We start from the raw sequence: 12,260 nt of genomic DNA on the forward strand, positions 1-12,260 counted from the left end.
TGTAATTTAAGGTTGCGGGTGGGATATGGCTGTATGCTACACATTAAGCACAGTGTGTGGTTTGAAAATATCGGTGGGAATCGACCTCCGTTATCACCATCTGATAGCTGACACATGTGGATTAGTGATAAGTCATAAAGACTCTCTTCTGCAAAAAATATTTTTTGTGCATTGGCTAAATAAGGGATGGTTAGGAGAAAGGATGGTCTTGCAGTGGGTTTTTAAAAGAATAAATAAATGCAAGAGTAAGGATTTAATGCAAAACCAAGTATCCAAGCTATAGCCAAACCTCTATAGAAGACCTATATTAATGTTCATACCTATTTTATTCTGTAGTGATCACTGCCCTCGAATGCTAAGGGATGAAGGGCGGACTATAAACACAAACAAATAAGCATATCTCATTTTCTCTTAAGGTATGTTTTCTGAAGGACACATAAATCCTTTTTGGGCAAGCATTTAGGCACAAGGGTAAGTTAATGCATGTAAATAAAAGCTGCTTTCTTTTTTTATGTAAAATTTGTCATAAGTTGTTTTTTATGTTCCTGTACTGTAGCGTGTTCCACGTTTCTGTGGTCATGGCTAGTACCCTTATGGTTGCAAGTATATCAGCCCTCCATATGGTCAATCATCTGAATTATTTCATTTATTAGGGGAGAGAAACTGCTAAACTGGAAGATAGGACAAAATACAAAAATAGTCAGAAAACAAGAAACTTCTAAGAATATGATGGGGAGGAAGCTTCGAAGTCAGTGTTGGGAATGAATACTGGAAAAGATTGCGTACCGTTTCAGAGCATGACACATTTGAGACTTTTTCCAGTAGCATTACAGTAACTGAAAATGCATCTCTTCCACAAAATTAATGATATATATTCATAGATACTACAGCCTAGGTTATTACCAACAACTCTGAACTTGGAAATACATGCTTGCTCCTTTTGATTTAATACAACCTCTGCTCTCCCAGCTACATGGGCAACTTAGGCATGAGTGGTGCAGATTCCATTTTGCTGCCAATCTGCACTAGCTGAGCTGGCACTATGATATAAGGAACAGCTTCTATACATGACCCTACCCAACCACATGTCCTTTTTTCAAGTGTTATATGTATTGGAGAAGAAAATGCTAAAATAAGCTTTTCTTGTGGCAGACACCATATTCATGGTGTTTCTTCCCAAGGAATCCAACAGATCCGCTCCACTCACTCAATTGAATTAGCTTTAAGCACATTTTTATTATTCCAGGGTTTTGTGTTCAAGGCTACTAGAACCTTTCCATTCTGGCTTTTTCTCTCTCCCATTTTTTAATTTTATTTTAACATGTTTCATGACTTAAAAGATGTTTGTTGATTTCCATGTTTTCTTACATTGTAAACTACCTCAGACACCTTTTAAATATGGGTTACAACTCTATGAAAATGAGAAAGTCATTGAAATACCTGGACCAAGCATTTGCTGAGAAGTGAACTTTCAAATGGTTTAGTTCAACTCCTATGGGTTGTTTATTACCTTTGAATATTTCAGTTGCAGCATTAGTTGGAAAACTGCATGACAAAGGTCAGAGAGAAATAAAATGTCTGGACAGATTTGTTTGTTTGTTTGTTTAGTATACTCTCATTCATCAGTAGCTCTCAGGGTGGTTCACAACATATGGACTTCAGAAATATGATTATCCGGTAATCCGGGTCACCTAAATATTATTATAATTAAACAATTTATAACCTAACATGTCAAACAATTTCAGGGTGGCGTGCACAATCATTAAAAACCACAATTCCAATTATACTACTTTTAAAACACAAGTGATGGTGATTATGAAGTCAACCTGTGAGACTGACAGTTCATTATGCCATTCACAATGTATACTTGCCACAGCAAACATCTACCATTGCAGCAGCCTTAGAGACACTGATCCTGCAATCCTATGCACATGTTTATGTAAACAAGCCCTGTTGAATTCAGGTGGTTCACTTCCATGCCTAGGATAACACTGTCAACTTCTCAATCATGAAATGTAATACAGCCTGAAGGGTATAGCGATTATTATTTAATTAAGTTAAATTTAGTAGTCCCTTGCTGCACAAAAATGTATCCAAGCAACTTACAATTTTAAAAAACATAAAACCTAAATAAGAGCATACATAATACAAATTAAATCCAGTCGACCCCCAATCAAACAACATCAACAAATTACAGGGATGTGTTCCTTTCCTGCTCCATTGCGAGAGAGACAACGAATAATTGTCACAGCCTGTGATAGTCTTGAGATTGCAGGATTCTTATGAAGAATGTAACTTTTTGGAGCAATGGAGCACTGAAACAAGGATACCTTTAAAGAGGATTCCTGATTCTGCCAAAGGAGTGGGGTTAATAGGCCATAAAGTCGCTCCCATTTCTATTTCAAAGGCATTGTCTGCTTTTCATTATATTTTCAAAAGAAACCATTCCCACCCCGTGTCCATTCTCTCCTTGCTTGCCTTTTTTGTTGTATCTTACTTGCCCTACCAATCCTATTTTCCCTTCCGGCATAAGTGCAGCTCCACAGGGGCCAGGCCTTCCTTTCACTCCCACTGCTTGAGCTTGGGTACAGACTGTAATGCTCCAAGCTCCTTTACTGGCCAAACCACACTTCTCCAGCCAACATGCAGACACACAAAAATGCAGGTTGTATCAGATCTAGCAAAGCCCATTTATAGAAAAAAGATATATGAGTCATTCCCTTACAAAGAAACATCTGCTTGCGATCATCCTGCTTGTGACTATGGATTTAGTTCCACTTTTTGGCTGACTTTACCAGAGTAGCTCATCCTATGGCTAGTCTTAGGCAAACAGTGAGCAAAAAGGTGTTTGAAAAACAAGTTTGCATTGCTTAAAACAAGATTCTGGAGGTTTGAAAACTCTTGTAATTAAAGCACTAGGGTGCTATTCCTTTTTGCTGATGTTAAAAGGCTGTTAAAACCCAAAGTTAAGAGGCAGTTTGGGAAGCAAGAAGTGCTAAGAAGTAGGGCATGGCAGCCTTGAGGCTGAGGCAGTCCCACTTTGGATGCTTAGGATTAATGCTATCTCAGTTAGAAAGGTTATATTCATGTATGAGGAGGTGTGTCACATACCCTGTACAACTGATTCTACGCTTCTGACTGACAGACATGTACACAGTGTAAAGCCTGAGGAAGAAGAAGCCCAACAAAAAATACTTGGGCAGGACAGTTTCGTTTGTTTATAAATTTCATGCTGCTTAATACAACGAAAATTTAAGCAAAAATAGAACACTCCCTAAAAATGAAATAAAAACAGAATGAAGAGATGCATCAAAAATACAACTTACCTAGTCTTTAAATGTAAAGGGACTCCTGGCCGTTAGGTCCAGTCACTGACAACTCTGGGGCTGCGGCGCTCATCTTGCTTTACTGGCCGAGGGAGCCGGCGTACAGCTTCTGGGCCATGTGGCCAGCATGACAAAGCCGCTTCTGACGAACCAGAGCAGCACACGGAAATGCCATTTACCTTCCCACCGGAGCGGTACCTATTTAACTACTTGCACTTTGATGTGCTTTCGAACTGCTAGGTTGGCAGGAGCAGGGACTGAGCAATGGGAGCTCACCCCGTCGCGGGGATTCGAACCGCCAACCTTCTGATCGGCAAGCCCTAGGCTCTGTGGTTTAGACCACAGCGCCACTTAGTCTTTACCTAGGGGTTAATATTAATCTGCATTTTAAGCACCTTTATTGGGCAGCTTTTCAATAGCAGCCTGGCTAGTAATAAATAAAAATCTTAGAGGGTCTGATATTGACAACATGATATTAAAAAAAACTCTGGCAATTAGTACTGATAGAAAAATTAACCAATAACTTATAGTAACCACTAAACTAAAAATAGCAAAGGGAATTCCATTTTCAGTGGAATGATATACTTTTGTTATGCACAGTGCAAAAGTGCATGTGGTAATGGGAAATGACACTCAACTGAAAGAAGACAACTTAATGGTAAAAAAACTCCAATGTAGTCCAACCTCTCATCTTCAGAAAGGGCAGGGCTTTGTTGTTGTTTTTTTAAATCTGAGTGTAGAAAATTATGAAGGAAGAGCAAGCAAAAACAGTAGCCAAGCCATGGTTTGTCTTCCCATGATGCTTGAACCTGGCCAATTAAAAATTTAAAAAGAAGGAAACAAAAGCTTCATGTCTCCCCCTTGTGGCCATCCAAGAGGAGAAGCAGGGAGTGTTGGAGCCCAAGGTTGGCCGAGGCTCATTCCTGCCGTAACAAACCATATGCTACACTGTACGTTAAAACATGGAAACCAAGTTGACACCAAATAAGCAGATTCCAGCCTTCAATGCCTGTAAAACAACTTTACAATACCAAACACTATGCTGCTCTTTTAAACATCTGCATACATCATGACTTTAGAGGCCCCTCCCAGCCAACAAGGAATGCACACAATGGAACCACATAACCTTTTCATTGATTCCCCACCCCCTCCTTTGGGCGAGTGGAGGTCCAAACAAGAGCCATGATGGAATGCTGCTTGATACATAATCCTGAAGCAAAGCTGACGGAATAGCTATGAGTAGTTCAGTCGCCATGGGGACCAGTGAGGAAACAACATCTAAATGCCAAGATTCACACATGCACACACGCCTTGGTGAACGGCTATTAAAAAAATAATAAAATACTTTATATCTTGGGAACCAAAAACTTAAGAAAACGCTTTAAATAAAACTCTTGCTGACAAAAGCACACAGGCCTCAACAAAGCAGCTCATCTCAAATTCTCCTTCCATCAGAGGGTTCTGCCTGACACCAGGGCATACCAAGCAAGAGGACCGAGCTGCTTAGCAAGTAGCTATGGAAACTAAGAGACACATGGTAAGCATGCAGTAAAAGCACAGGAGATAAGACTACAGACGCGCTGTTTAGACTGTTTTCACAGCTGCCGTTGCCTTGTTATATTTCATTTCTGGTCAAAGTAATAAGCAATGCCCTTCCTTTTTAAGGGGCTTGGAAAATATACAGCCTAAACACAAAGGAGGATAAACATTCATAAACACAAAATAATGAGATCATCTCGGATGTAGGGAAACTCAAAACCTGCTTGTTGAGCTCATGTGATATTATCTCACTAGAAGCGTTAGTTCCCATTTAATGTGGGGAGCAGAAAAACTAACTCCTTGGAAGGTTACTCTCCCACAATCTCTACACTACCACACACACACTACCACACACCACACCACATGTTTAGTCTACTAATCTTGAAGGCATTTTTTAAGGAATTGCCTAGGGATCTGGGTACATGAAGATGTGCCCTCTGCCACATGAAGTTGCCCAAACTCTACATTTTTCATTAGAGACCTCTTGAGTTCCTTAGTCACCTGAAGCAAGGCAGGCAATAACTGGGCAGAGACGCCCATATCTGGAACACCCTCACAAGAGAAGCTCACTTGGCACCAAGGTGAAATCTACACACATATAAAAAATGTTCTGAAAATGCTTTTTTAAAATTTTCCATAAGGCTCACCATTGCCATTTAGTGTCACATTGTATATTGTCCTTAAAACAAACTTAAAACATTTTATTTCCAGCTGTATAGCTGAGTCCCTAATTTGATTGCCTCCCTACCCCCTTTGGTCATCAAATACTTTTTCGTGGGTCTGGCTGGTTTTTCCTTCATGTTTCCTAGCTTATTTAGGTTGCTGCTTTACTGCTCTGCTCAACTATACAGACTTGTCATGTCCTGCTGCTTCTGCAATTTATTGCATTTGTTGGATTTCCTTTTTTTTCTGTTTTAACATTATAAGCCACCCTGGGTCCACCCCCACCCCGAAATGACAGTATAGGAATATTTGAACTAATAAACAAAACACACCAGCTCATTCTTCAGATAGTCTCCATATTAGACAATGTGGACCAGTTTACTGCCACGATTAGACCCAAAATTATCAGACCACCACCTGAAATCTAAGAGTAGTCCAGAATTCTTTCATTATCTGGAAGTCACTCTGAGGGTGGCTGCTATGAGTGGTAACAATTGTGGCATTTTATTTTTATCTGTCTCCCACCCCACCCCACCCCACCCCATGCTAATATGCTATTCTGGAGGACAGATCAAAATCCCATAAATCTGCAGCACATGTGCAAAAAGAATGCTGTCATTTGCAACAGAAATAGTACAGAGTTAAAGATACAAGCAATTAACCTAATGCCTATGATTTTGTGAGTTCAAATGCCCAACAGGCAATGACTTGAATATTACACCGAACACTCAGTTCCCCACTGCCGATGTCCAAGCTGATCTTCATATGTAGGGTTGACATCTCCTTTGTCTTGCTAAGCATTATTGCAGGACAGTGGAAAACCAATCACAGTATTTGTAAAAGTAAAGCATTTACAAGTATGTATTTTTAAAGCAGGGCATTTAATTAGGAGTGGTTTTTGTTGTTTTCCAAGCTTATCAACAAGGCACTAAACGTAAAGGGACCCTTGACTATTAGGTCCAGTCGCAGATGATTCTGGGGTTGCAGTGCTCATCTAGCTTTAGTGGCCGAGGGAGCCGGTGTACAGCTTACAAGTCATGTGGCCAGCATGACTAAGCTGCTTCTGGCGAACCAGAGCAGCGCACGGAAACGCTGTTTGCCTTTCTGCTAGAGTGGTACCTATTTATCTACTTGCACTTTGATGTGCTTTCGAACTGCTAGGTTATTAGGAGCAGGGACCAAGCAACGGGAGCTCACCCCGTTGCGAGGATTCGAACCGCCAACCTTCTGATTAGCAAGCCCTAGGCTCTGTGGTTTAACCCACAACACCATCCGCGTCCCTAACAAGGCACTAGGGAGGCTTAAAAAGCAGCCTGACGGTAAGTTGATCTAGTGATGAAAAGCAGCCACAACTGCCTCTAGCAGTCAACCTCACCAACAGTGAAAAAAAGGAAACCAATTGTTTAGTAGAAGTGTTATACTTTACTATGCACTTAGTACGACACAGGAAACAACAGAGGAAATTCAAGCCAAAATAAATGAAATGTACAAATTCAAACTAATATTTCAGAGTCTAAAGCAACAGCCTTTAGCTACAGCTAATTATTATTTTTATTTCTATTTCTATTTGCCATGAAGAGCAAAACCCTTTAAATCATTTCCCCATTGGCATGCTTAATGTTCAGACTTCACTTATGCAACCCATCTTCTCACCATTCCTTAAACTGTGAAGACAACTTTGTTAAGAATTACACATGAGATACCGTATTTTTCGCCCTATAGGACGCACCGGCCCATAGGACGCACCTAGATTTTTTTTGGGGGGGGGAAATAAAGGGGGGGAAATTATTTCCCCCCCAGGTGCGGGGCTGGGGCGGGGGAAGCCCGAGCTTCCCCCGACACCAGCCCCCAGAACGGGACCCAGAGCAATGCCGAAGCTGCGTGCAGCTTTGGCATCGCTCTGGGAGCTTGCGGGGCTGGAGGAGGGGGAAGCCCTCCACCAGCCTTCTAACCAAGTCGGGGGACAGCGGGAAAGGCGCGCTGCGCCTCCCGCTGTCACCTGAGTTTGCGGGGCTTGCGACGGGGAGGAGCAGGCTTCTCCCCCCCACCAGCCTTCTAACCAAGTCGGGGGACAGCGGGAAAGGCGCGCTGCGCCTCCCGCTGTCGCCTGAGTTTGCGGGGCTTGCGACGGGGAGGAGCAGGCTTCTCCCCCCCACCAGCCTTCTAACCAAGTCGGGGAACATCGGGAAAGGCGCGCTGCGCCTCCCGCTGTCCCCCGAGTTTGTGGGGCTGGCGGTGGGGCTCTCCAGGCTTCAGCGAAAGCCTGCATTTGCCCCATAGGACGCACACACATTTCCCCTTCATTTTTGGAGGGGAAAAAGTGCGTCCTATAGGGCAAAAAATACGGTAAGTATCACTGGAATATTTTCATTGTGGTTGTATTTAGAGGGGATGGGGTGGAAAGGGAGAAACTGGTAAGTAACATGCCCCTCTCGGGACAGCAAACTTCTGCCTTCCCTAACACACAGCCACGAAATGGATTTTTAAAGTGTTGAGAGTCTTGGCCAAGAGAGGATAAGAAAGTCAATGTGAGGATGTGCATTGGGGAAGATTTTTCTGTTCTGAAGCAAGTTAGCTGTTAGGGAAATAGTAATCTGACTGGATCTAAGAATGAAAACTGGATTCGAGGCAAGTATGGTTCACAATCATCCTTCCTCCGGTCCATCCAGCTTTGACTATCACACCCCCTGATTTCTATCCAAGGCTGGTGGCACAAACATTTTCAAATGCAAAGTGGTTTTCATAACACGACGCAACCTGTGTGTTCTGTTCACACACACACATATATTTCCAAACACTACATTATGCTGTGAAGACCATGTTGCAGCATCACCATACTTTCACGTATTTACAGTGTGAGTTCAGTGCCATGAACCATACTGAAAGCAAATTCACTGGTTAAGCCCATCGAGCTATTTCCTTACAAAGAAAAAAAAGGAGAAAAAACCCTTCACTTAACTGTGCTCAAGCTGCCAAATTCTTTGGAAAGAATCATTTTACAGAACTGGATTCTGTATACGTTAGTCCCCTAGGTAGACGAAGTCTTTTGACATTTAGAAATAAAGAATGATCCAACAGAAAGGCTCATGTTAAAAACACACCTAGAGATAAATAGCATACAATTCTTTAAAATAGATGACTGATTGCAAAAACGACTTGTTTTAAAATTGCTTTTAGAGATTCTCACCCAACTGTCTAACCTTAAGAAAAAGGCATTTACTACAAGACGTCACTACAAAAAAGACACAAAACAATAAATTGGCTTTAAACTTATGGGTTCTCTCTTAACAGGTGGGGAGGTCTTTATGCAGACATTAACTGTTAAGACGCTTTATAGACTAGCTGATGAACATTACAGGCCTAAAATATCCCCAGCCTGAATTTCAACGACTGAGTCAACATGCAAGCCCAGCACTAGCTGCCCTGTATGTAAAATTCCAAACTATATAATTCCCACAGATGTCACCACTATTCACTTATGCAGCTTATATGTCAATGTCCTTAAAGTGACCCCAGTACAGGACACTCTTCTGTGACACGTGCACATCTGGTTGCTGTTATAGAAGAGAAGCGCTGCAATAATTTATTAATGCAATTACCAACTAATCTTTCACTTTCTCATCAAACTGGATGACAATAACTACTTCCCACCAAATGAACATGGAATACAAGAGGCTTCATACGGAAGAATAACAGTAGAAGACCTAACTCATGTACTCCTTGAAGTCCCTTTTTATAACAATCTTCCAAACAATTACATCCATCCATGGTTAAGATCGCAGAAGGGAAGGTCGTATCTTGCAAAGACCTGTTTTTTGTTGTCTGATGTGGAGAGGTACGTATCTTTTAGAACATCCCAATTTCTTGCCAAGGCTTTACAGATTTGCATAATAAAAGCTAAAGGGGGAAGGGAAAATGATTTATCCACTAAAGGTCGGGGAGCAGAAATGTAAACCATTATTATTAATATTATTATTGTTGTTGTTGTTATTATTTTTGTGTGCGTAATGGCTGTTCGCTAAACACAATAAACCAAAAAGACTGACAGAAGAACAACAACAGGATGGCCAATTCATACTTCAGTAACCTTCAACTGGACTACTGCAACACTCTCTGGGTGGGGATGCTCTTGAAAAAGAGCCCAGTACTGTCAATTGGTCCAAAACGGTGAATCCAAATAGAGTGCATCACTCCCATTGTCTATAACCTCCATTGGTTTCCTGGTTCAGTCAGGTTCATTTCCAGGTTCAATCAAGGCGCTGGTCACCTTTAAGCCCCAAATGGACCTTCTACCATAATGTGCTCTTTCATAATGTGCTTTCAACAACTGCTCTAATTGTCTCCAGCTTCTTAGGTTTCACAGGAGGACATGAGGAACAGAGTGTTATCGACTGCGGCAGTGATGTTCAGTGGCAGAGCTTTGCATGCGAAAGTTTAATCCTTGAGTGCTTTCAGGCAGGGCTGGGAACAACTGCTAAAAATGCTGCAAAGCCACTGCCCGTTAGTGCAGCCAATAATACCAAACTGGATAGACCAGTTGTCTAAGGCAAATACTTTCCCTAGGGATGCCCACAAGGTCCCATCACCACCAGCTTTCAACCCCAAGTGAAGATTCTGATTCCTTTAAAGAAGGGTTTCCCAAACTTGGGTCTCCAGCTGCATTTGGACTACAGTTCCCACCATCCCTGACCACTGTTCCTGCTAGCCAGGGATGGTGAGAGTTGTAGTCCAACAACAGCTGGAGACCCAAGTTTGAGAAACCCTGCTTTAAAGAGATGCCTTGCAGAAGTTGGACAGAAATTTTTAATTTTTTTTAATTTTTGTTTTACTACTGATGAACTGAATTTTCTGGCATGATCTGCTGTGACAGCTGATTTTGTTATAGCATTTTATAATGCCATTCTGGTGCTGCTCCAACTGTTTCTATGCTGTTAGCTGCTCTGTTATTTGCTAGTGATGAAATGCTGGACATAAGTTTTCAAAATAAAAAAGTCAAAATATGAATGTTGTCTGTGATTTCCCAGATGCTACTGAAAAATCAGATTGAGCCATTTCATTTTCAACCTAACAAACCTTTTATATGTATAAAGCAAATAAGCAGCTTGCACATAGGCAATGTTATAGTTTACTCAAATTTGATTTAAAATAAAATAAATAATAGTAATACTTTGTTCTTGCCCAGTTTCCCCAAAAACATACTAATTTACAGCACATGAAGACATGGAACTACACTGATTTCAAACATGGCATTGATTTAAGTACGTTTTTGCAAATAAAATAAAAGAAAATGGGGTAGAGTAACCATTTTTATTCAAGTCTGAACAGCAAAAGATGTTATTTTCTTAGAATGGCCCATCACTGCATCTTCATTCTCTCTCTCTACAAAAACTCATGTGAACACATCTTTACAGGAAAATATATGGGCTGTATTTCTGCACAACAGAACATACTCTCCTCCTGCTGCTCACATGCCCCTAAATATACCCTGAGGGACCCCCCAATCCTGCAGAGTAGTTCGCGGAGCAGGGGCGGGAATACCACTGCATTCATGCTAATCCCTGCACTAATGCAGCTATTTAGTTGAATACTGCCCCATACATCCTGTTGTCAGTGCAGTGTAATCCCCGAGGTTACTGAATAGGTTGGTGTGCACATCTGTCTGCATTCAACTATAAAAACACGTCTGCAAGCTTGCAGCTGAAAAGACACTACCATTCAGGCCACAGAATAATAGCTGGATTTAAAAATCTGATTCCTGTTCTTGGAAAGTACTGTCTGATCAGGACCAAAAGCTTGCTCATAATGTGGTATTTAATCACGAAGCACTAGCAGGAGCCAGCTATGGCACAATCTTCTGCTTCACTCACCCACACACCCTACTTTCTAGCATTAAGAGGTTTGGCGTCTTAGATCACTAGAACACAGTAGATAATTCTAATGTTTGATATTATTATGAAAGTCTCAACATCTCAGTAGTCGCTATAGCATGTTAACAACCTTGAGGGTACTACTAAAAAGGTTCAGCTTTTCTGTATATTCAGCTCTCAGGTATTGAACACATTTGTCAATAGCATCATAAGGTGGAGAAGTTAGCAACCAATTTTTACAAACTGATGCTAATAAATACTAAAATGCCTTGGAGAATTAGGCCATACACATGAAGCTGAATTTGCAGCATTTACAGGCTCTAGAATAGGTGCTGGCAAATCTGGAAAGGCAACCAAACAGGTAACAGGCAGAGTATACTTTTTAGATACAAGAAATTCAGCACACATTTACATACTTATGTAGATTGGTTTCGTTGTGACTGTCATTTAATGTGCATCCAAATTACCATAATCTTACAAAATATTTTACCTTTCTTTGATTTTGCACCAATCTTCAGCTTGGATGGCCAAGCAATCTGAGTATTTGTTTCTTCCATAATCTGTTAAAAGGACAACAAAAAATTCAGTTTAAAATACGTTACCCTCTGTACTTTACTGCTGATGGTTGTTTTGAACTGCTAACATGTTACCAAGGAATACCAAGATAATCAGATGTTTGAAGATTAACCAAATGTAGCTTTAATGGAAATTATGACAAACCAATTCCAGTTGTCCCCTCCCCCATTACTATATTTGTTTTCTGTATTTGCAGAGACCCAATCCTCCTACTTTTAAAAAACAGCAGGGAAGACTCAAACTTGCAGGCTCCTTTACAATCCTAAAGAGCTTTGTTTACCTTAAATAT

General features: G+C 41.0%; 1 protein-coding gene across 1 annotated transcript in view; it reads right to left on the reverse strand.

Annotated features, from left to right (window-relative positions):
- Positions 1-12,260, reverse strand: part of BICC1 (BicC family RNA binding protein 1) — a 108,497-nt gene that overhangs the window by 50,782 nt on the left and 45,455 nt on the right. Inside the window, exon 3 of the mRNA XM_083614597.1 lies at positions 11,886-11,955. Coding sequence (XP_083470723.1) covers positions 11,886-11,955 — 70 coding nt within the window. The remainder of the gene's footprint in view (positions 1-11,885; positions 11,956-12,260) is intronic.

This window comes from Podarcis filfolensis (assembly GCF_964270895.1).
Source record: "Podarcis filfolensis genome assembly, chromosome: 5".
Classification (NCBI taxonomy): Eukaryota; Metazoa; Chordata; class Lepidosauria; order Squamata; family Lacertidae; genus Podarcis; species Podarcis filfolensis.